Genomic DNA, 23,777 nt, shown 5'->3' with positions numbered 1-23,777 from the left:
TGTTGTATGAACTTTGACTTCCCCTGGATGATTTCATCCCGAATTTCTGAGGTTCAGGGGTGTGGGAGTCGTGTCCCAGCCTGCAGAGGAGTGGTTCCTGGGGACTGGCCAGACCAGTGGTCCCATGCTGGTGGTGAAACACCTCCAGTCACCTGGGAGTGGAGGGTGTCAGGTGTGAGGGGTGGGACAGGGCTTGTTCCAAACAAGCTCCTTTGCCTCACATCCCTGAGAAAATTCCCTCTTCTTCTCTCTCTGTTGCATCCAGCTCCTCAGGAAAAGGAGACTCAGGGTGGCCTCAGCACTCTCCACAGCTCCTGAAAGGTGCCTGTGCTCAGCTGGGGCTGGGCTCTTTCTCCAGGCAGCACTGGCAGAACCAGAGCACACAGGCTCAAGCTGAGCCCAGGGAAATTCAGGTTGGATATCAGGAAAAAGCTTTTCCAGAAAGGGTGACAAAGTTCTGGAATGGCTGCCCGGGGAGGTGGTGGGGTCACCAGCCCTGGATGTGTTTAAAGAGCCTGGAGGTGGCACTGGGTGCCAGGGTCTGGCTGAGCTGTTGGGGCTGGGCTGGACTCGACGCTCTTGGAGGTCTCTCCCAGCCCAGGGATTCTGTGATGCTGTGAATTCTGTGAAAGGGCTGCAGGAGCTGCTGCGGGGCTGGTTCTGTGCCCAGAGCCCGTGGCTGCCCCAGAGCAGGACGTGCCTGTGGCGCTGGGGTGGGCTGGGGCTGCCGTACTCCACCTCTGGATCCCCGGGCTTTCCAGGGAAGGTGGGCACCTCCTGCAGGCTCTGGGAACACTCCAGACCCGGGGCTCAGAGGCCTGGCTGCTCCGTGTGCAGCGCCGAGGCGCAGCTCCTCTTGCCCCATCATCTGGGGGACACGGAGCGAGGGACGGCGCTCGAGTGTCCGTGACCCTCCGGAGCAGCGCTGTTCCCGGCAGTGTCCCGGCGTGCCAGCGCTCCCAGCCGGGGTCATCCGGTGCCGTGGCTCAGCCCCGTGTTTACCTCTGGGCTTATTTAGAATTTCCTGTATCACAACAACATCCCGTGACCTTCCAGCGCGGCCCGGGAGGGGCCCGGCTCCCCCAGGTGTCCCCCCGGCCCCGCAGGAGCCGCAGGAAGGACGGAGCAGCAGCTGCCCGCAGGCCGAGGTTCACAGGCACACGTGCTTTCCCAGGAATCGCGAGCTTTCCCAGGGATCTCAGCTGGGATGGCAGGAGAATGGATGGGGCAGGTCCAGCTCTCCCGGGCAGGAAGGGACGCGCCGATCCCGCGGGCGATAGGGAGCTGAATGGTGGGAAGAGGGAAGGCTGGGATCAGGCTGCCCGAGGAGCAGCTGAGGGAACTGCTGCATTCCTGACTCAGGCTGTTGCTGACAGTCCCTAAAATCAGGATGTACCTGCCTGCAGCTGGCTGAAGGGTGGCAGCTCCTGGCTCTGGGAAAACCCCGTGAGTCCAGATTCCCATTGTTCTCACAGCCCTTGGAATGATTTCTGTTTGTGTTGAGGATGATGAGCCTGAGACCCCCCAGCCCTGGGCTGAGCCCCAGTGTGGGCAGCAGGGCAGGGGGATCCTGCCCCTGTGCCCCCGCAGGTGAGAGCCACCTGCAGAGCTGCCCCAGCCCTGGGGACACAGCAGCAGCACCTGGAGCTGCTGGAGAGAGCCCAGAGGAATCCATGGAGCTGCTGCAGGGCTGGAGCCCCTCGGATCCCAGGGATCCAGGCTGGGAGAGCTGGGAATGTTCCCCTGGAGAGGAGAAGGCTCCAGGGAGAGCTCAGAGCCCCTGCCAGGCCTGAAGGGGCTCCAGGAGAGCTGCAGAGGGACTGGGGACAAGGCCTGCAGGGACAGGACACAGGGAATGGCTCCCACTGCCAGAGGGCAGGGATGGATGGGATCTTGGGAATTGGGAATTCCTGGCTGGGCTGGGATTGCCAGAGCAGCTGGGGCTGCCCCTGGATCCCTGTGAGTGCCCAGGGCCAGGCTGGACCCTGGGGCTGGAGCAGCCTGGAACAGTGGGAGGTGTCCCTGCCATGGCAGGGGTGGCACTGCAGGGGCTCTGAGCTCCCTTCCCACCCAAACTTTCCAGGATTTTGTGGTCTTGTATCTATTCCCCTTTAACTGAGGATATTGCAGTGAAGCCGTGGCAGGGCTGGATGTGGAGGGCACAGCTTGGAGCCGTCGGAGCTGTAATCCTGACGTGTGGATCGCAAGGGATTTTCCTGTCTGGAGCTTGAGCCGAGCCCTTGGCACTGGGAGCGGGCAGCCTTTGGCCAGGGCTCGGAGCACTCGGGGCCAGGGCTCGGAGCACTCGGGGCCAGGGCTGCCTCCAGGGGGACGTGGTGACGGAGCAGGGACGTGGTGTAGGAGCAGGGCTGTGGTGTGGGAGCACGTGGCCAGGCAGGATCTGGTTGACCCAATGCCTGTGGATATTTGGTGCCCAGTTTGGCTCCAGCCTTTCCTTTTTGGGCCCAGGGCTATAAATGGCCCCTTTCCCTTTCCCTTTCCCTCTCCTGGTGCTGCTAAATCCAGCTGTGGCTGCCAGGCGGTGAGCGACACCCTGGGGACTCGTCTGGGCTCCCAAAATAGCTTTTCCCTGGTGCTCCTCCTGCTTTCCCTGCCCCATTCCATGGCCAGGGCCTGGCTCCCGGGATGGGAGTGGGTGCTCCTGGCCCCGGGTGCTCCCTGGAAATGGATAATCCCTCAGCAGCTCCGGAAGGGGCTGCAAGGAGCCCCCTCTCCCCATCACAGGGCTGCCTGCCTTCCTGGCTGGGCCAGAATCCTTGGGATTCGTGATTCCCAGCTGGATCCACGAGCGGCTCTGTCTCTGGAGAGGCGTGAGCAGTGTGGGAGCCCTTCCCAGCCTGGCAGGGTCTGTGACAGGAGCACTCGGTGTCTGTCACCTCGGGCTGTCCCAGAGCCGGCTGCTCCTGGAATGCCCGCCAGCCCTGCTGAGCCTTTTCCAGGCTGTCCAGGCCAGCTCCATGGGAAACAGCAGGATTTAGGGTCTGGAGTAGTGTGGGCTGGGGGGCAGGGGAGGGTTTGGAGTGCTCCCAGTGCTCCATAAAGCTCCGGGGAAGCAGGAGCTGTCGGGAACCTGAAAGCAAATCCCGGGCAGGGTTGTTTGGGGAAAGGCCAGCGGGGAGATGAGGAGCAGGGAGTGCAGCTCGAGTGGGGGGTGCTGTCCATGTTGGGACCACAGGGAAGGAAGTTCTGGCTGGAGAGGGGCTGGAGCTGCTGCTCCAGTATCGTTCCCACCTCCAGAGAAGGCTCTGGGAGCTGTTTGCTCCAGGATTCCCTGGAATCTCTGCTGTTCCCCGCTGGAGTGGCAGTGCTGCTCGGCCTGGAAGGGGCTGGGGTCTCTCCTGTGCTGCCCCATCCATGCGGAGCTGGAGCACCCTGGGGTTCCAGCCCAGCACTCCCGGGGCATGGGGGGTACCTGCTGCCCTCTAATCCCATTTTATCTCCACAGGCAGCGGGGATGGACAGGGACAGATCCTGCAGCGCTTCCCGGAGAAGGACTGGGAGGACAACCCCTTCCCACAGGGAATCGAGCTGGTGAGTGGCTGGGGGACACCGGGGGGTGACACCGGGGGGTGACACGGGACACAGGGTCTGACTGGGGGGCCAGGAGGGAGCAGTCCCCACATGACCCGGGTGCATCTCCAGCTGTGGAACTCTCCAGAAACGGTGGGATCCAGTGCTGGCTCCTCTGCTGGCCTCCTGCTACCCCTCCTCTTCTGGGATGCTGGAATGTGTCCTGGAGGAGCCATGGATGCAGCCTTAGTGTCCACAGCCCCCCAGGAGCATGGGCAGGCCTATCACAGGATCACAGAATTACAGAATCACAGGATCTCACAGAATTCACACAGTCACACACAATCACAATCACAATCACAATCACACACAATCCCTGGGCTGGGAGAGACCTCCAAGAGCATCGAGTCCAGCCCAGCCCCAACAGCTCAGCCAGACCCTGGCACCCAGTGCCACCTCCAGGCTCTTTAAACACATCCAGGGCTGGTGACCCCACCACCTCCCCGGGCAGCCATTCCAGAACTTTGTCACCCTTTCTGGAAAAGCTTTTTCCTGATATCCAACCTGAATTTCCCTGGGCTCAGCTTGAGCCTGTGTGCTCTGGTTCTGCCAGTGCTGCCTGGAGAAAGAGCCCAGCCCCAGCTGAGCACAGGCACCTTTCAGGAGCTGTGGAGAGTGCTGAGACCACCCTGAGTCTCCTTTTCTCCAGGCTGAGCACCCCCAGCTCCTGTTGCTCTGCCTGAGGCTGGATCCCAGGGCCAGGCTCTGGGTGTCCCCAGCGCTCTGGACACGGTCACCTGCTCTCAGGAGTGCTTTGGGATCAGCTCAGAGCTGGGACATTCCCGGGATGTGCTGCTGTGGGGATCCTCTGGACCAGCTCCAGCTCATCCAGGAGGGTGGGGTTGTTCCCCTCATTGCTAAACTGGAGTGGGAGCCCCTCCCAACCCTGGCCCTGTGCCCTGGAGCTCCAGGAATGGAGAATGGAGCTGGAGCTCCATTCCCAATGAAAAGCATGGGCTGGGACAGACCCGCAGGCTGAGCCCTCTGGAAGCTGCTCCATTCCCCCTGGGGTTCACGGGATCATGGATTTATTTGGGTTGGAAAATCCCTCTGAGCCCATTGAGTGCAATCAGTGGTGCCAAGGCCACCGCTGCCCATGTCCCCAAGTGCCACATCCACGTGGCTTTGAAATCCCTGCAGGGATGGGGACTCCACCACTGCCCTGGGCAGCTGTGCCAGGGATGGACATCCTTTTAGGTGGGATCTTGGGAAGGAATTCCTGGCTGGGAGGCCCTGGCACAGGGTACCCAGAGCAGCTGGGGCTGCCCCTGGATCCCTGGCAGAGCCCAAGGCCAGGCTGGACACTGGGGCTGGGAGCACTTGGGACACGGGGAGGTGTCCCTGCCCACCATCAGTGGGGTCACTGGCTCCTCATCCCATTGTTACTGGGATCAGCAGTGTCCAGCTCCTCCTCCCATCGTGTGTCCCCTGATATTCCAGTGCAGTTTGGGACCTTTTTGTGCTGTTTTATCCGAGGCAAAATCACACATTTATTTTTATTTTATTTTTCTGCTCCGAGTTTCCTGGTGTCTGCAGGGACTTGGGAACTGTCCCAAGCAGGAGCAAAGCAGCGTTTTTTTCCCAAGGGTCAAACTGTCCAGCCAAAAAATCCTTGGAATTTAAACAATTGGAGCCCTGTGCTGTTGGGAGCCAGGGGTGGCTCCAGGGCTTCCCACAAACTCTCCGAGTGTCCTGGGGGAGCAGCACGTGGGGTTGATCCGAAGGCAGCTCGGGAAATCCACGGGAGCCCATCCCGGGGGCCGGGTGGGATGTGACACTGCAGTCAGGGCTGATCCTCCTTGACAGCTTTTTGGGGAAAAAAGCGTTCCCAGGGTGTGCAGGGAGGTGGGATTTGGAGCTCCTGGCCGTGCGCAGTGTCCGGCAGCAATTCCCAACAGAAATAGCTCATTTTAATGGATTGAGTTCCTCTGGGGACAGGCACAGAGTGTGGATAAATCTCCCTGGGAGCCTCTCCCTGCCTGCCCAGAGCTGTTCCTGCAGAGCCCTGGGAGCTGCCTGGTGGGGGCATTCCCAGGGGTGAGGGCGTTCCCAGGGGAGCAGCCTCACAGCCCGGGGTCTTTACTGGAACAGGGGGATCCAGGTGGGAATGGAGATTCCTGTAAATCCAAAGAGTTCCCTGTGCTCCAGAGGGGCTCAGGGCCATTCCCACTCTCCTTTTTGGGTCTTTCTTTGGCATTGGGCTTTAGGACCTTCCATGCCATGATCCTACAGGTCGGTGTGGGATTTTCCATGTCCTGAGGCAGCTCTGGGATGGTTTTGGCACCTGCTGGGTGTGTCCAGGCCTCCAGACCTGCTCCACCTCTGCCAGCATTCCGGGACATCCAGCAGCTTCCAGGTCCTAAAGGAGCTCCAGGGGAGCTGCAGAGGGACTGGGGACAAGGCCTGCAGGGACAGGACACAGGGAATGGCTCCCGCTGCCAGAGGGCAGGGCTGGATGGGATCTTGGGAATGAGGAATTCCTGGCTGGGCTGGAATTGCCAGAGCAGATGGGGCTGCCCCTGGATCCCTGGCAGTGCCCAAGGCCAGGCTGGACCCTGGGGCTGGAGCAGCCTGGGACAGTGGGAGGTGTCCCTGCCATGGCAGGGGTGGCACTGCAGGGGCTCTGAGCTCCCTTCCCACCCAACCCATTCCAGGATTCCATGGTGAGGTGGGCACAGGTGTGTCCAAGGTTTGCTCCCTGGGAGCAAAGCACCCCAGGCAGGCTCTGTGCCGTGGGGGTCTTGGGGCAGTGCAGAGTTTGGGGTCTCTGAGGTGTCTGTAGGAAAATGCTGTGTCCCAGCCCTGACTGAAGGGGATGGCTGGGACGGGGGCCACAGGCTGGGGGCTCTCCACTTCCAGAGGATGGGAACACTGCTGTCAGGAAGTGTCCTGTGCTGCTTGGATTTAGGCACCGGTGGCTGAGCCTCACCCGATGTGTCCATGGAATCTCAGACTGGTTTGGGTAGTCAGGGAGCTCAGAGCCCCTCCAGTGCCACCCTGCCATGGCAGGGACACCTCCCACTGTCCCAGGAGCTCCAGCCCCAATGTCCAGCCTGGCCATCCCAATCCCCAGGCGTTTCCCTCCCCTGGCAGGCGGATCCAGGGCTGGCAGCCGCAGCCGAGCCCTCGGAGCCCGCAGCTGTTTGGGGAGCGCTCCAGAGGGAGGAGAGGCACCACCGCACTTTCCCCTGGGTGGGATCAGCTGGAAAAATAAATGACCAGGAGCATGGCTTGGGACATCACAGGCAGAATCCTTGCAAAATGGATCCTTGGGAAAGGCTATGGAGTAACTGGGGAAGAACTGATGAGGGAGGAGAGTGGAGCCAGGGGGGTCGGGCTGTGCTCCAGGGAACAGGGACAGGAGGAGAGGGAATGGCCTCAGGCTGGGCCAGGGGAGCCTCGGGGTGGATTTTGGGGAAATTCCTCCTGGAAAAGGCTGTACAACCCTGGCACAGCTGCCCAGGGCAGGGGTGGAGTGCCCATCCCTGGAGGGATTTCAGAGCTGTGTGGATGTGGCACTTGGGGATATGGGCAGTGGTGGCCATGGCAGTGCTGAGTGAGAATGGTTGGGCTTGGCCGGCTCAGGGGGCTTTTCCACACCAAGCAATTCCATGATCCTGCTCTGTCCATGGGGATCTGTGGTTTTGATTCCCTTCACCTGTGGCACCTCAGGGTGCCCAAGCGTCAGTGGCCCCCTTGGGGCTGATTCCACTGTCCTAGCCCTACCAGCCGTGCCCATTCCCTTAGTTTTCCTTCCTGGGTGAGGTGGGGCAGTGGGGGTGGCATCACGGGGCTCCTGCAGGATGAATTATCCAGGTGGGATTGAGTGAGGTCAGACTGGGCTGGGAGTGACTCCAGCGTTTCCGTGTGCTCCCGCGGTGTCACCTGATCCAGGTGTGACCCCTCCTCTCAGCAGGTGGCATTTTTAGGAAGCTGTCTCTGTGTCCCAAGTGGCTTGGTGGGTTTCTGGGACCTCCCACCCCTCCTGTCTCTCAGGGGAGGGTGACACCGTGGTCCTGGAGTGCATCCCTGTCTGGGATGTGGCAGTGGGAATGCTGGGTGGGAGCCAGGACAAGGAGGAAGGGTTTAAAACTAAAAGAGGGGAGATTTAGGTGGGATCTTAGGAAGGAATTCCTGCCTGGGAGGGTGGGGAGGGCCTGGGCTGGGATTGCCAGAGCAGCTGGGGCTGCCCCTGGATCCCTGGCAGTGCCCAGGGCCAGGCTGGATGCTGGGGCTGGAGCAGCCTGGGACAGTGGGAGGTGTCCCTGCCATGGCAGGGGTGGCACTGCAGGGGCTCTGAGCTCCCTTCCCACCCAAACCATTCCAGGATTCCCTGATTCCATGATCCTGACCCGGCAGCTCCGTGTGCCCTGGGCTCCTCATTCCCGCAGTGCCAGGAGATCTGGGAGCAGTGAGGGGCAATTCCCTGGGACAGTGACACCGTGACAGTGACACCGTGTGCTCATCCCGGTGTTCTGGGGCCCTGGGGTGGAGAAGCCCCGGGTCCTTGCTTTCCAAGGACACAGGATGTGGGAAGCAGCTCCTGGGGTGCTTTCTCCTCCCGTCCCTCCTGCTGCCATCCCAAGGATCCGGACAAAGCCCAGCTCCTGTCCCGTGGGCTCTTCCCAGGGAGGACAGCAGGATCCACGGGTGCCTTGAGCACGGGGACTGGTGAACAGCAGGGAAACTCTCAGGTGGGATCCACCCAGGCTTCCTGAGGGAGCTGGGGCAGAGTTCCTGAGCTCGCCAGGCCCTGGTGCCACCTCGTTCTCCTCCCGGGGTTTGCAGAATTCCCGTGTTCTCAGCGTGCCTCCAGCCCGGGAGGAGCCGGGCTGGAAGGAACCGGGCTGGAAGGAGCCGGGCTGTCCCGCACGCAGGGAATTTTCCACGGCTCCTCAGCAGCCAAATGCAGCCCTGAGGAAATCGAGAAAACCCCCTGAGACTCGGGAAGCCGGGGGAGTCCTGGGGCCAGCGGCTGGAATTACCCCGGCCCTGGGAGGGGCTCTGGGGAGTGCCAGGGGCTGGTGCAGTGGGATGGCACCGGCGGGCCCGTGTTTGAGCCAGGGGAATGGTGCCACCTCCTGGAGCCACTCCAGAGCCCGTGTCCCACGTGTCCCCTTTCCTTCTGTGTGGTGCTGGCATGGGGTGTCTGGCCCACGGTGGGCTGGGGCTGTGCAAGTTTGGGGTGTCCGTGCCCTGGGGGTCTGGGGGCAGTGCAGAGTTTGGGGTGTCTCTGCTGTGTGGGTCTGGGGGCAGTGCAGAGTTTGGGGTGTCTGTGCTGTGTGGGTCTGGGGGCAGTGCAGAGTTTGGGGTGTCCGTGCTGTGGGGGTCTGGGGGCAGTGCAGAGTTTGGGGTCTGTGTGCTGTGTGGGTCTGGGGGCAGTGCAGAGTTTGGGGTGTCCATGCTGTGGGGGTCTGGGGGCAGTGCAGAGTTTGGGGTGTCCATGCTGTGTGGGTCTGGGGGCAGTGCAGAGTTTGGGGTCTGTGTGCTGTGTGGGTCTGGGGGCAGTGCAGAGTTTGGGGTGTCTGTGCTGTGTGGGTCTGGGGGCAGTGCAGAGTTTGGGGTCTGTGTGCTGTGTGGGTCTGGGGGCAGTGCAGAGTTTGGGGTGTCTGTGCTGTGTGGGTCTGGGGGCAGTGCAGAGTTTGGGGTGTCTGTGCTGTGTGGGTCTGGGGGCAGTGCAGAGTTTGGGGTCTGTGTGCTGTGTGGGTCTGGGGGCAGTGCAGAGTTTGGGGTGTCTGTGCTGTGTGGGTCTGGGGGCAGTGCAGAGTTTGGGGTGTCCGTGCTGTGTGGGTCTGGGGGCAGTGCAGAGTTTGGGGTCTGTGTGCTGTGGGGGTCTGGGGGCAGTGCAGAGTTTGGGGTGTCTCTGCTGTGTGGGTCTGGGGGCAGTGCAGAGTTTGGGGTCTGTGTGCTGTGTGGGTCTGGGGGCAGTGCAGAGTTTGGGGTGTCCATGCTGTGGGGGTCTGGGGGCAGTGCAGAGTTTGGGGTGTCCGTGCTGTGTGGGTCTGGGGGCAGTGCAGAGTTTGGGGTGTCTGTGCTGTGTGGGTCTGGGGTCCGTGCAGAGTTTGGGGTCTGTGTGCTGTGTGGGTCTGGGGGCAGTGCAGAGTTTGGGGTCTGTGTGCTGTGTGGGTCTGGGGGCAGTGCAGAGTTTGGGGTGTCTGTGCTGTGTGGGTCTGGGGGCAGTGCAGAGTTTGGGGTCTGTGTGCTGTGTGGGTCTGGGGGCAGTGCAGAGTTTGGGGTCTGTGTGCTGTGTGGGTCTGGGGGCAGTGCAGAGTTTGGGGTGTCCATGCTGTGTGGGTCTGGGGGCAGTGCAGAGTTTGGGGTGTCTGTGCTGTGTGGGTCTGGGGGCAGTGCAGAGTTTGGGGTCTGTGTGCTGTGGGGGTCTGGGGGCAGTGCAGAGTTTGGGGTCTGTGTGCTGTGTGGGTCTGGGGGCAGTGCAGAGTTTGGGGTGTCCGTGCCATGGGGGTCTGGGGGCAGTGCAGAGTTTGGGGTGTCCGTGCTGTGTGGGTCTGGGGGCAGTGCAGAGTTTGGGGTGTCCGTGCTGTGTGGGTCTGGGGGCAGTGCAGAGTTTGGGGTGTCTGTGCTGTGTGGGTCTGGGGGCAGTGCAGAGTTTGGGGTCTGTGTGCTGTGGGGGTCTGGGGGCAGTGCAGAGTTTGGGGTCTGTGTGCTGTGGGGGTCTGGGGGCAGTGCAGAGTTTGGGGTCTGTGTGCTGTGTGGGTCTGGGGGCAGTGCAGAGTTTGGGGTGTCCGTGCTGTGTGGGTCTGGGGGCAGTGCAGAGTTTGGGGTCTGTGTGCTGTGGGGGTCTGGGGGCAATGCAGAGTTTGGGGTGTCCGTGCTGTGTGGGTCTGGGGGCCGTGCAGAGTTTGGGGTCTGTGTGCTGTGTGGGTCTGGGGGCAGTGCAGAGTTTGGGGTCTGTGTGCTGTGTGGGTCTGGGGGCAGTGCAGAGTTTGGGGTGTCTGTGCTGTGTGGGTCTGGGGGCAGTGCAGAGTTTGGGGTGTCTGTGCTGTGTGGGTCTGGGGGCAGTGCAGAGTTTGGGGTCTGTGTGCTGTGGGGGTCTGGGGTCCGTGCAGAGTTTGGGGTCTGTGTGCTGTGGGGGTCTGGGGGCAGTGCAGAGTTTGGGGTCTGTGTGCTGTGTGGGTCTGGGGGCAGTGCAGAGTTTGGGGTGTCCGTGCTGTGTGGGTCTGGGGGCAGTGCAGAGTTTGGGGTGTCCGTGCTGTGTGGGTCTGGGGGCAGTGCAGAGTTTGGGGTGTCCGTGCTGTGTGGGTCTAGGGGCAGTGCAGAGTTTGGGGTGTCCGTGCTGTGTGGGTCTGGGGGCAGTGCAGAGTTTGGGGTGTTCATGCTGTGTGGGTCTGGGGGCAGTGCAGAGTTTGGGGTCTGTGTGCTGTGTGGGTCTAGGGGCAGTGCAGAGTTTGGGGTGTCTGTGCTGTGTGGGTCTGGGGGCAGTGCAGAGTTTGGGGTCTGTGTGCTGTGTGGGTCTGGGGGCAGTGCAGAGTTTGGGGTCTGTGTGCTGTGTGGGTCTGGGGGCCGTGCAGAGTTTGGGGTCTGTGTGCTATGTGGGTCTGGGGGCAGTGCAGAGTTTGGGGTGTTCATGCTGTGGGGGTCTGGGGGCAGTGCAGAGTTTGGGGTGTCCGTGCTGTGGGGGTCTGGGGGCAGTGCAGAGTTTGGGGTCTGTGTGCTGTGTGGGTCTGGGGGCAGTGCAGAGTTTGGGGTCTGTGTGCTGTGTGGGTCTGGGGGCAGTGCAGAGTTTGGGGTGTCCGTGCTGTGTGGGTCTGGGGGCAGTGCAGAGTTTGGGGTGTCCGTGCTGTGGGGCTCTGGGGGCAGTGCAGAGTTTGGGGTGTCTGTGCTGTGTGGGTCTGGGGGCAGTGCAGAGTTTGGGGTGTCCGTGCCCTGGGGGTCTGGGGGCAGTGCAGAGTTTGGGGTGTCCGTGCTGTGGGGGTCTGGGGGCAGTGCAGAGTTTGGGGTGTCCATGCTGTGTGGGTCGGGGGGCCGTGCAGAGTTTGGGGTCTGTGTGCTGTGGGGGTCTGGGGGCAGTGCAGAGTTTGGGGTGTCCGTGCTGTGTGGGTCTGGGGGCCGTGCAGAGTTTGGGGTCTGTGTGCTGTGGGGGTCTGGGGGCAGTGCAGAGTTTGGGGTGTCTGTGCTGTGGGGATCTGGGGGCAGTGCAGAGTTTGGGGTGTCCGTGCTGTGGGGGTCTGGGGTCCGTGCAGAATTTGGGGTGTCCGTGCTGTGTGGGTCTGGGGTCCGTGCAGAGTTTGGGGTGTCCATGCTGTGGGGGGAGCTTCCCCGGGAGCTGGGGGCTCCTGCCTGGCTGGGCTGTCCCATCATGACCCCTCCCAGTGTGGGGTTCTCCAGGTGGCTCCTGCTGTCCCTGCGGACAGGAGGGGACGTGCTGCCCCCTTCCCGCAGGGGGGATTTGGGAATTCCTGGGGCTGGGAGGTTCCAGGTGCTGGGGGGCTCTGCCCGATGCTCTCCGTGCTCCCGGCCCGTGGAGCTGCCCTTCCCCACAGGCTCCATGGGCGATGTGGGCCCGGGGGTCGGGGCTGGGATCAGCCGGTGCGGCTGAGGGCTGGCAGCCCCTGAGCCCGCTGCGTCCCTCCCGCAGTTCTGCCAGCCCAGCGGGTGGCAGCTCTTCCCCGAGAGGAACCCCCCCACCTTCTTCGTGGCCGTGCTGACCGACATCAACTCGGAGCGGCACTACTGCGCCTGCTTCACCTTCTGGGAGGCCGTGGAGAGCCCGCAGGTACCGGGGACACGGGGACACGGGGACGGGGGCTGGCGGCACTGACAGGGACACCCCCGGCTGCCTTTGGCACTGGCTGGGGGTTCCTGCCTTCCCTGTGCCACAGGAATCCATGGATGGATGGGAAGGCTGGTCAGCAGTGCTGGTGGAGAAGCACTCAGTTGGGTTTAGCTCTGGCCAGGAGTTCCTGCCTTCCCTGTGCCATAGGAATCCATGGATGGATGGGAAGGCTGGTCAGCAGTGCTGGTGGAGAAGCACTCAGTTGGGTTTAGCTCTGGCCAGGAGTTCCTGCCTTTCCTGTGCCATAGGAATCCATGGATGGATGGAAAGGCTGGTCAGCAGTGCTGGTGGAGAAGCACTCAGTTGGGTTTAGCTCTGGCCAGGAGTTCCTGCCTTCCCTGTGCCACAGGAATCTGGACCCTGGCACTGGGAGTTTGGGACAGGGAAGAGCATCCCTTAACCCCCAACCTTGGCTGGTTTGTGCCTTCCCAGCCCCCGAGCCACGCCAGGAACGGTGAGGGCGAGGAGGAGGAGGAGGAGGAGGAGGAGGCCTCGTCCCCCGTGCAGCCTGCCCAGCTGTTCGCTCCCAAGAGCCTGGTGCTGGTGTCGCGGCTGGACCACGCCGAGGTGTTCCGGGTGAGTCGGGGCAGCACAGGGAGATGGGATGCTGCTCAGGGGAGAGGGCAGCTCTGCTGGGAAAGGCTTCCTGCCTGGGGAGTGGGAACACGCTGGCACAACCCCTGGGAGCCGGGCCCCGTCCTGCCCTTGGCACCCCGGAGCTGTGGGGCCGCAGCTGCTGCTGATCCCGGACGGCTGCGGGACACGGAGCAGCAGCCGGCCCTGCTCCTGGAACAGCCCGTTCCTGGGAGCAGTGTCTGTGCCAGCCCTGCTGGCTCCAGAGCTGCTGCATTGTGTGCCTGGAGAGGCCTTGGTATGGCTGGGTACGGATTGTATCCATGGGCATGGGCTGGGAGTGTCCAGCCTGGAGAAGGGAAGGCTCCAGGGAGAGCTTTCAGCTCATTCCAGGGCCTAAAGGAGCTCCAGGAGAGCTGGAGAGGGACTGGGGACAAGGCCTGCAGGGACAGGACACAGGGAATGGCTCCCACTGCCAGAGGGCAGGGATGGATGGGATCTTGGGAATTGGGAATTCCTGGCTGGGCTGGGATTGCCAGAGCAGCTGGGGCTGCCCCTGGATCCCTGTGAGTGCCCAGGGCCAGGCTGGACCCTGGGGCTGGAGCAGCCTGGGACAGTGGGAGGTGTCCCTGCCATGTGTGGAGTGGGAATTCTCTGAAATTCAGGATCTGTTTTGCTAAGCCTGGGACAGCAGAGTGGGGTCCTGCCAGGCACAAGCTGGGGCAACTCCAGGGGGCAGGATCACTTCACTTGTTCCCAAAGACAGAGGTGTCCTGCCACCTGGGACAGAAACAGTTCCCATCTCCTCGTTGCAGTGCCCAGGAATCTGAGCTTCATCTTCCCTCATTATTCCAGTGGGCAAGGCTTTATCCTGCTCTTCCCTCATTATTCCAATGTGCCAGAGTCTGCCTGGCCCTGCTCTCCAAATCCCAGTATTTGTGTTTTCCCTTTTCCTCGATGGTTGGAAACAACACCCTGAGGGTGCCTGGAACACAAATTCCTGAATTCCCTCGTTCCCAGCTTGTCCTGAGGGCTGCCCTGTGCTGGTGCCCCCAGAGCTGGGACTGCTGTTGCTTCCCAGTTGGAATGGGCTGTTTTTGTGGGCAGGGACCCACAGTGACCAACCCAGGGCTGACCAGAGTCCAGGTGTGCTGTCAAGGGCATCACCCAAATTTTGGGCATCTCAGCCAGCTCTCGCTGGGGAAGGATGTCCTGCCATGCCTTCCTTGGGTTTTGTGGGACTGGGGGTGCTGGGAGGCTGGAGCAGCCCAGCTGCCCTGGTCACCTCTCTCCTGGAGCTTTGGAAAACCCCTTGGCACTGCTCCCAGGGAGCTCTGGCCTTGGGGACACGTCTCCTGCTCTGGTGGGGTCGGTGCAGGGATGGGGATGTGCTCCTGTCTGGAGTATCCCATCACTGTGGACGAGGAAGACCTGGAGCTGGCATTGCCAGGGTGTGTTTGTGGCCGGGGACAAGCTCTGGGGGTGTCCCCAGCTCCCTGCACTGCTCATCCGTGCTCTGCTCCCCTCTCCAGAACAGCCTGGGGCTGATCTACACCATCTACGTGGACGGGCTGAGCGTGTCCCTGGAGAACGTCATCGGGAACCTGCTGACCTGCACCATCCCCATCACGGGGGGAGCGCAGGTGGGTGTCCTGCTGTCCTGCTGTCCTGCTGTCCTGCTGTCCTGCTGTCCTGCTGTCCTGCTGTCCCGTCCCTGTCCCCTCAGAGCCCAGCCCAGTCCTGCTCCCCATGCCGGAGTGGGCCCTGTGGGCAGGGCCTGGCTCCGTGCCCTGCTGCCTTCCCGAGTGCTTCCAAGCACAAATCCTACTCAGATCCTCAACTGGCCAAGGAGTTCCTGCTGCAGCGTCCATGTCCTGGCTCCTGCTGCCTTGGGAGGGAGCACCAGGGGCTTGACGTAGGTGCTGGTCAATCCACGCAAACGTTCCCTGGTCCCTGGGCACTCCTGGGGTCTGTCTCTGTGCTCAGCCCTGTGGGATCTCCCTGTGGAGAGCTGCTCCAGAGCCAAGTGGTCACGGGCCATCTGTGAGAGCAGGGCTGGGACAGCTGCGGGGACACAGGCCAGCAGGGCCAGGACAGCAGCCTGGAGCTCTTCTGGGACACTGGCCTGGTCCTGTGCCAGGTCCTGTGCCAGGTCCTGTGTCTGTGTCCATGCTGGGTCCTGTGCCTGGGCCTGAGGAGCAGCAGCTTCTCCTGCAGCTGAGGCCACCAACGCCCTTGCTGTCCCCTCAGAGCCATGTGTCCCTCCAGCCTGCCCCGCTCCAGGCCAGCTGGGCTCAGCACATGGAGCTTGGAGGATCCTTGGGGATGTCAGAGAGGGAAAGCCCAGCTGGACGCCCTGGCAGGAGGCTGGGGACAGCAGCGTTGTGCCCTGGAGCTCTTGTGTCCTGCTGGCTCCAGGGATGTCCCTGTGGATGTGTGCTTGTGTCCCCATGTGCCTTCCCTCGGCACAGAGCTTCCCTTCCCCAAGCACAGAGTGCCAGGAATGATCCCACAGCCAGGCTGATCCAGTGCAGCAGCCTTGGCCAGGATGGGACAGCAGCACGGGGCACTGGGACAGCGGCACGGGGCACTGGGCCAGCGGCACGGGGCACTGGGCCAGCGGCACGGGCACTGGGACAGCAGCACGGGGCACTGGGACAGCGGCATGGGGCACTGGGACAGCGGCATGGGGCACTGGGACAGCGCCACGGGGCACTGGGACAGCAGCACAGGATACTGGGACAGCGGCATGGGGCACTGGGACAGCGGCACAGGGCACTGGGACAGCAGCACAGGATACTGGGACAGCGGCACAGGGCACTGGGACAGCAGCACAGGATACTGGGACAGCGGCACAGGGCACTGGGACAGCGGCACAGGATACTGGGACAGCAGCACGGGGCACTGGGACAGCGGCACAGGATACTGGGACAGCAGCACGGGACACTGGGACAGCGGCACGGGGCGCTGGGACAGCGGCACGGGGCACTGGGACAGCGGCACGGGGCACTGGGACAGCAGCACGGGGCACTGGGACAGCGGCACAGGATACTGGGACAGCAGCACGGGGCACTGGGACAGCGGCACGGGGCACTGGGACAGCAGCACAGGCCCCGGTGCCTCCACAGGGGTTTCCTCCCTGCCGTGCCGTGCCCCCGAGGGGGCTCTCCCTGATCCCGTATCACAGCGGGATTTGGGGCCGGTGCTGCACGTTCGGAGCTCCCCCTGGCACCCAGAGCCATGAGGGTCCGGGAGAAGCCGGCGGTGCTGCCGGGATTTGTGGGAGAGGGGTAGAGCCAGGCCTGTCCCAGTGCTGGGGGCAGAGCGAGGTGCTGCCCACCCCCGGGCCATGCCAGACACCCGGGTTTGCAGTCCCTTCCCATGGGATCTGCCCGGATCCGGCTCCTCCCGGCGGGACCAGGAGCGGACGACTTCTCCTGCCACCACGGCTCGCTGAGCTTGGCACAGATCCGTGCCCCCAGCTGGGGCAGGATGGCTCTGCGCCGTGGGAACAGGGACCGTGTGACAGGGTGGGGGGGGACAGTTTGGTGGTGGCACTTCCCTTCCCGTGGTTTTCCTGCTCTCCTGCCGTGTCCAGCGCTCCTTCCCGGTGCCATAGGCATTGCTTTCACTCCGTGTCTGTGTCTGTGGGCTCCTCTCCTGTCCCACTGTCCCTGCTGGTGTCCCTGTGTCTGTGGGCTCCTCTCCTGTCCCACTGTCCCTGCTGGTGTCCCTGTGTCTGTGGGCTGCTCTCCTGTCCCGTTGTCCCTGCTGGTGTCCCTGTGTCTGTGGGCTCCTCTCCTGTCCCACTGTCCCTGCTGGTGTCCCTGCCTGTGTCTGTGGGCTCCTCTCCTGTCCCACTGTCCCTGCTGGTGTCCCTGTGTCTGTGGGCTCCTCTCCTGTCCCACTGTCCCTGCTGGTGTCCCTGTCTGTGTCTGTGGGCTCCTCTCCTGTCCCACTGTCCCTGCTGGTGTCCCTGTCTGTGTCTGTGGGCTCCTCTCCTGTCCCACTGTCCCTGCCTGTGGGCTCCTCTCCTGTCCCACTGTCCCTGCTGGTGTCCCTGTCTGTGTCTGTGGGCTCCTCTCCTGTCCCACTGTCCCTGCCTGTGGGCTCCTCTCCTGTCCCACTGTCCCTGCTGGTGTCCCTGCCTGTGTCTGTGGGCTCCTCTCCTGTCCCACTGTCCCTGCTGGTGTCCCTGCCTGTGTCTGTGGGCTCCTCTCCTGTCCCACTGTCCCTGCTGGTGTCCCTGTCTGTGGGCTCCTCTCCTGTCCCACTGTCCCTGCTGGTGTCCCTGTGTCTGTGGGCTCCTCTCCTGTCCCACTGTCCCTGCTGGTGTCCCTGTGTCTGTGGGCTCCTCTCCTGTCCCACTGTCCCTGCTGGTGTCCCTGCCTGTGTCTGTGGGCTCCTCTCCTGTCCCACTGTCCCTGCTGGTGTCCCTGTCTGTGTCTGTGGGCTCCTCTCCTGTCCCACTGTCCCTGCTGGTGTCCCTGCCTGTGTCTGTGGGTTCCTCTCCTGTCCCACTGTCCCTGCTGGTGTCCCTGTGTCTGTGGGCTCCTCTCCTGTCCCACTGTCCCTGCCTGTGGGCTCCTCTCCTGTCCCACTGTCCCTGCTGGTGTCCCTGCCTGTGTCTGTGGGTTCCTCTCCTGTCCCACTGTCCCTGCTGGTGTCCCTGTGTCTGTGGGCTCCTCTCCTGTCCCACTGTCCCTGCCTGTGGGCTCCTCTCCTGTCCCACTGTCCCTGCTGGTGTCCCTGTCTGTGGGCTCCTCTCCTGTCCCACTGTCCCTGCTGGTGTCCCTGTGTCTGTGGGCTCCTCTCCTGTCCCACTGTCCCTGCTGGTGTCCCTGTCTGTGTCTGTGGGCTCCTCTCCTGTCCCACTGTCCCTGCTGGTGTCCCTGCCTGTGTCTGTGGGTTCCTCTCCTGTCCCACTGTCCCTGCTGGTGTCCCTGTGTCTGTGGGCTCCTCTCCTGTCCCACTGTCCCTGCTGGTGTCCCTGTGTCTGTGGGCTCCTCTCCTGTCCCACTGTCCCTGCTGGTGTCCCTGTCTGTGTCTGTGGGCTCCTCTCCTGTCCCACTGTCCCTGCTGGTGTCCCTGTGTCTGTGGGCTCCTCTCCTGTCCTTTTGTCCCTGCTGGTGTCCCTGTGTCTGTGGGCTCCTCTCCTGTCCTTTTGTCCCTGCTGGTGTCCCTGTGTCTGTGGGCTCCTCTCCTGTCCCACTGTCCCTGCTGGTGTCCCTGTGTCTGTGGGCTCCTCTCCTGTCCCACTGTCCCTGCTGGTGTCCCTGTCTGTGGGCTCCTCTCCTGTCCCACTGTCCCTGCTGGTGTCCCTGTCTGTGTCTGTGGGCTCCTCTCCTGTCCCACTGTCCCTGCTGGTGTCCCTGTGTCTGTGGGCTCCTCTCCTGTCCTTTTGTCCCTGCTGGTGTCCCTGTGTCTGTGGGCTCCTCTCCTGTCCCACTGTCCCTGCTGGTGTCCCTGTCTGTGTCTGTGGGCTCCTCTCCTGTCCCGTTGTCCCCGCTGTGCCTGTCTGTGTGTCCTAACTGACTGTGCTCTCTGTCTGTCCCATCTCAGCCTGACGTGGAGGATGAAGCCGTGGTACGAACTCCTTTTCTTTCCCATCTTCTTTTCCCCACCTTTTCTCTCCCTGCTCTGGGTCTGTCCCCTCATTAGCAGCCTCTCTGCTAATTGCTGTGACCCAGCCCCTGGTCCCGGTGGTCTCAGGGCACCCTCGGGTGCGTGTCCCCGTGTGTCCCACCGGAGGGCAGCCAGGATGAGTCCCTGGGCTCTGGGAAGGGGCTGAATTCCAGGCACACTTCTCTGGGTGCCCTCCTGGGATTGTGACAGCCCAGCTCAGGGCTCAGGCTCTGCTCAGCCCTGGATTTTGGGGCTGTTCTGCCAGGAGGTGGCTGCAGTGGGAACGCTGCTCCTGCAGGAGTGTTTTCCCTGGAGAAGAGTGGGAAGAGGAGGAGAGGGGCCTGGAGACAGCCTGGGGATGTTTGAGTGTCCCTGGGAATGAGCTCAGGGCTGGGAATATTCAGTGGTATCAGGGAAGAAGCACCGATCCTGTGCCCGGGGTGTCCATCCCTTCCCACAGGAATATTCCTCAGGATATTCCTCAGGATATTCCTTCCACTGGAGAGGCCACGGAGCTGGTGCTGCTCCTGGGCACAGCAAGGCTGGGACAGGGGAGCTCCAAGGGCCCAGAAGAGGCTTGAATTCTCCTCGAATTCTGGGGAGCCTTGGAATCCTGGGGAGCCCTGTTATCCTGGAGAGCTTTTGAATCCTGGAAAGCCCTCGCGTTCTGGAGATCCCTCAAATCCTGGGGAGCCCTCGTGTCCCGGAGAGCCATTGTGTCCCGTCTGCACGCGGATCTCGGGGCCGTTGGGACATTGCCGGTGCTGGCTGGGGATGTTGCAGGAGGTGCCCTCCTTCCCCTCAGCCCGGGGACCCAGTCAAGCACCCAGTGGGTGCCGTGGCAGCATCTTCTCTCTTTCCCTTTCCCTTTTCCTCTTTCCCTTTCTCTTTCCCTTTCCAGATGGGGGTTGTGCTGGGGCATGATGGCCCTGGCACTGTGCCCAGTGGGGTCTGGCTGCCCTGGCCCCGTGCCTGGGGCAGTCTGGCTGCCCCTGCCCTGTCCCAGTCCCTCTCTGGGTGGCCCTGGTGACCAGGTGTGTGTTGCCTTGCAGAGGACGATCTCGCTGGGAGCGGGGGACAGGCAGGTGATCCAGACCCCCATCAATGACTCGCTGCCCGTCAGCAGCTGCAGCGTGGCCCTGCTCTTCCGCCAGCTCGGTGAGACCTGTCCCCACCCTGCCCCCGTGGCGCCTGGGGTCCCTACGGGTCACCTCCCGCATGTGGCTCCGAGCTCTGTCCCGGCTGAGCCTCCCTGGCCCTGCTGTGCCTTTTCCAGGAGGGTGGGATTGGGGCTGGGGTCTGGAGGAGCAGCCCGGGGGTGCCACTAGCCTTGTGTCCCCCAGGGAAGGCCACCCCGTGCCCCCCGGGAAAGGCCACCAGCCCCCAGGAGGGACAGAGCATGTCTGGGAAGGGGGGAGCACACCTGGCAGTGACCAGAACCACGAGTGGCTCTCTGGGGGATGCTGAGCTCCTCTCGTGGCAGGATGCGGGGATGGGGAGTGGGCTGCAGCCTGGGTGGGGTCAGGGGTCTCTGAGGGGTGTCAGAGGGACCCCCCAATTCCTGAGCCCCTGCCGTGCCCTGCCCAGGCATCACCAACGTGCTGTTCCTGTTCTGCGCGGCGCTGACCGAGCACAAGATCCTGTTCCTCTCCAGCAGCTACCAGAGGCTGACGGACGCCTGCCGGGCCCTCCTGGCTCTCATGTTCCCCCTCAAGTACAGGTGAGGGTCCCCGAGCTTCCAGCTGTGCCAGCTGTGCCCCTGTCCCACCCTCGGTGCCTCCCGGGGTCTGGGGAATAACTGGGAATCTCCCAGTCCTGCCTCCCTCTTCTCCCAGCCAAAACGGGCTCTGGCACTGGAGGCAGTGCTGGGGGATGTTCTGTCCTTCCTGGTGAGCAGGGAACGGCTGGAGCTGTGCCAGGGAGCGATAGGATGGACACCAGGAAAGGCTCTTTTCCCAGGGTGCTGGGCACTGCCCAGGCTCCCCGGGGAATGGGCACGGCCCCAGAGCTCCAGGAGCGTTTGGGCACTGCTGCCAGGGATGCCCAGGCTGGGATTGTTGGGGTGTCTGTGCAGGGCCGGGGGCTGGATCTGTGATCCCTGTGGGCCCTTCCCACTCAGGAGATCCCATGGTTCCATGAGCAGGAGTGAGGTGTTCCCAGCAGTGTCTGTGCTGGTGGTGGCCAAGCCCCCATGGTGGCTCCTGTGGGATGGCTGGAACCCTGCTCGTCCCGGGGAGCTGGGGATGTCCCACAGGGACTGGGAACACAGCCCTGGCAGCACTGGGGCTCCTGGCAGCTCTGCCAGGGCTGGGCTGGGACAGATGGGCTGCGGGTCCTGGCCAGCTCCTGTCTCCAGGCTGGCCTGGCCTCCCCAGGCTGCAGAGAGGCTGTTGGAGTCCCAGAGGAACCTTCCTTTTCACAGAGTTATGGAATCCCTGAGCTTGGAAAAGCCCTCCAGGGTCACCAAGTCCAAGCTGTTCCCCATCCCCTCCTTGTCCCCAGCCCAGAGCGCTGAGTGCCACCTCCAGGAATTCCTTGGACACGTCCAGGGATGGGCGCTCCAAACCTCCCTAGGCAGCCCCAACCAAGGCCTGACCCCCTTTCCATGGAGACTTTTTCCTGAAATTCTTCTTTTGGTATTAATGGCTCTGCTGGAAACTCTTTCCTAGGTCAGAGTTTGATTACAACCCCAAGACCAGACAGGGATCATATAATGGAATCATGAAATCCCAGGATAATTTGGATTGGAAGGGACCCCAAAGCCCCTGCAGTGCCACCCCTGCCATGGCAGGGACACCTCCCACTGTCCCAGGCTGCTCCAGCCCCAGGGTCCAGCCTGGCCTTGGGCACTGCCAGGGATCCAGGGGCAGCCCCAGCTGCTCTGGCAATCCCAGCCCAGCCAGGAATTCCTAATTCCCAAGATCCCATCCATCGCTGCCCTCTGGCAGTGGGAGCCATTCCCTGTGTCCTGTCCCTGCAGGCCTTGTCCCCAGTCCCTCACAGGGATGGGGCAGCCACAGCCTTTGGGAGCTGTGTGTGGCCGTGGTGCCTGAGGGGCTGGGGGTGCCAGGGGCACCCTGGACACAGCTCCAGAGCCGGGATCGTGTCTGGCTGTGCCAGGACAAGGCTGGGACGTGGGGCAGGGCTGGCATGGCTGCAGTGGGGCTGTGTTTAGGGCTGGTTTTGAGGCTGTTTCTGGTTGCAGTTTCACCTACGTGCCCATCCTGCCCGCCCAGCTCCTGGAGGTGCTGAGCACCCCCACCCCCTTCATCATCGGCGTCCACTCCATCTTCCAGTCGGAGACCCAGGAGCTGGTGAGAGCCCCCGTTCCCTGTCCTGGTGCCAGAGGGCTGGGGACGAGCTGCGTGGGTGTCACAGGCTTGGGTGACAGCTCAGTCCATCCTGAGGGTGCCCAGGGCCACAGGCTCTGTGTGCTCAGCCCGGGATGCATCCAGGTGTCCCACGTGAGCCAGCGGGTTGGCCGGGTCACATGGGAATGGCCAGGGCTCATGGGAATGGCTGGGTCCCTCTCCTGCCAGGTGTTCCCCTGTCCCCCCAGCGAGGGATCCCAGTGTGTCCTTGGATTTGGGGACGGGATGGGACACAGGGAGTGCCGAGCGCTCAGGGAAGGTGGGCAGGAGCCAGAGCCCGCTCCCAGCCCTTTCCTGAGCCAGCTCACCTGGATAGCTCCCCATCACCTGTGGGATTGGGATGTGGGATTGGGATGTGGGGCTGTGTCCCACTGCTGTCCCCCCTCCCAGCTGGACGTGGTGATCGCGGACCTGGACGGCGGCACCGTGAACGTCCCGGAGTGCGTGCACATCTCCCTGCTCCCCGAGCCCCTGCTCCAGCAGACTCGGGAAGCCCTGTCCATGGTGAGTGTCACGGCATTCCTGGGGTGCCAGCACCATCCCCTGGCCATGACACTTGTGTCCTGGGAGCTGGGAATGGAGCCAGGGCTCCTCTGTGAGCAGGATGCCTACCTTGGGGTTCTTCCCACACCCTGGGGTCCTGTCCACGCCTTGGGGTCCTGTCCACGCCTTGGGATCCTCCCCACGCCTTCGGATCCTGCCCATGCCTTGAGATCTTATCCACACCTTGGGATCCTGTCCCATGCCTTGGGATCCTGCCCACACCTTCGGATCCTGCCCATGCCTTCGGATCCTGCCCATGCCTTGGGATCCTGTCCACGCCTTGGGGTCCTGCCCACGCCTTTGGATCCTGCCCATGCCTTGAGATCTTATCCACACCTTGGGATCCTGTCCACGCCTTGGGGTCCTGTCCCACGCCTTGGGGTCCTGTCCCACGCCTCAGGGTCCTGTCCACGCCTTGGGGTCCTGTCCACGCCTTGGGATCCTGTCCACGCCTTGGGGTCTTGTCCCACGCCTTGGGGTCCTGTCCACGCCTTGGGGTCCTGCCCATGCCTTGGGATCCTGTCCACGCCTTGGGATCCTGTCCACGCCTTGGGGTCCTGTCCCAAGCCTCGGGGTCCTGTCCACGCCTTGGGGTCCTGCCCATGCCTTGGGATCCTGTCACAGGGACCATTCCTGATCCAGTGGCCTCTGGCCAGCACCCTGGGAATGACACAGATTTCCATGGGAGCTGGGAGTGGAGCAGCAGGGGTTACCTCTGTGAGCCTTGATTCCTGTCCTGGGGTGCTGCTGCCCCTGTCACAGTGGCCATTCCCAATCCAATGCCCTCTGGTGTCCTGCGGTGCCGGGGGGGTTCCTTTGGCAGAGGTTTCTGGGAATGTGGTGCTGGCTCCCGGCCCGGGGCAGGAAGCAGCTGTGGCCTGGCTGCTCCTTTGTTCCCAAGGCACTGCTGGAACAGCTCCTGCTCCTCCTGGGGCAATGTGGGGTGAAGGTTTCCTGGCAGAGCAGGAGGGGCTCCCCCTTCCCTGGGATCCCAGTGCCAGCTGTGCTTCCCAAGGCAGGGTCAGGCCTGACAGCATTCCTGATCCCCCATGGTTTGTCTCCAAGCCCCTGAGGCCTTTTCCACAGGGGCTGTGGGGTCTCTGGGGAAATCTCCTTGGCTTCTCCAGCCAGGATGGGGCCTGAGCTGAGTGTCCTCCCTGGGCAGGTCCTGGACCCAGAGCTGGAGGTGGCCGACCTCGCCTTCCCCCCTTCCACCATTTCCGCCTCTTCCCTCAAGATGCAGGTGAGTGCTGGGAGGGTCCCTGGGTGAGGGGCTGTTC

The 23,777-nt window shown here is 63.0% G+C and overlaps 1 protein-coding gene across 3 annotated transcripts in view; it reads left to right on the top strand.

Annotated features, from left to right (window-relative positions):
• Window positions 1-23,777, top strand: part of SBF1 (SET binding factor 1) — a 74,690-nt gene that overhangs the window by 23,647 nt on the left and 27,266 nt on the right. For all 3 annotated transcript variants that reach the window (XM_068189299.1, XM_068189298.1, XM_068189300.1), the window contains exons 2-10: window positions 3,467-3,552; window positions 12,188-12,325; window positions 12,818-12,961; window positions 14,491-14,601; window positions 19,636-19,741; window positions 20,171-20,303; window positions 21,789-21,897; window positions 22,345-22,458; window positions 23,663-23,740. In XM_068189299.1, coding sequence (XP_068045400.1) covers window positions 3,467-3,552; window positions 12,188-12,325; window positions 12,818-12,961; window positions 14,491-14,601; window positions 19,636-19,741; window positions 20,171-20,303; window positions 21,789-21,897; window positions 22,345-22,458; window positions 23,663-23,740 — 1,019 coding nt within the window. The remainder of the gene's footprint in view (window positions 1-3,466; window positions 3,553-12,187; window positions 12,326-12,817; window positions 12,962-14,490; window positions 14,602-19,635; window positions 19,742-20,170; window positions 20,304-21,788; window positions 21,898-22,344; window positions 22,459-23,662; window positions 23,741-23,777) is intronic.

This window comes from Anomalospiza imberbis, chromosome 5, assembly GCF_031753505.1.
Source record: "Anomalospiza imberbis isolate Cuckoo-Finch-1a 21T00152 chromosome 5, ASM3175350v1, whole genome shotgun sequence".
Lineage (NCBI taxonomy): Eukaryota > Metazoa > Chordata > Aves > Passeriformes > Viduidae > Anomalospiza > Anomalospiza imberbis.
This window is presented reverse-complemented; position numbering and strand designations above follow the sequence as displayed.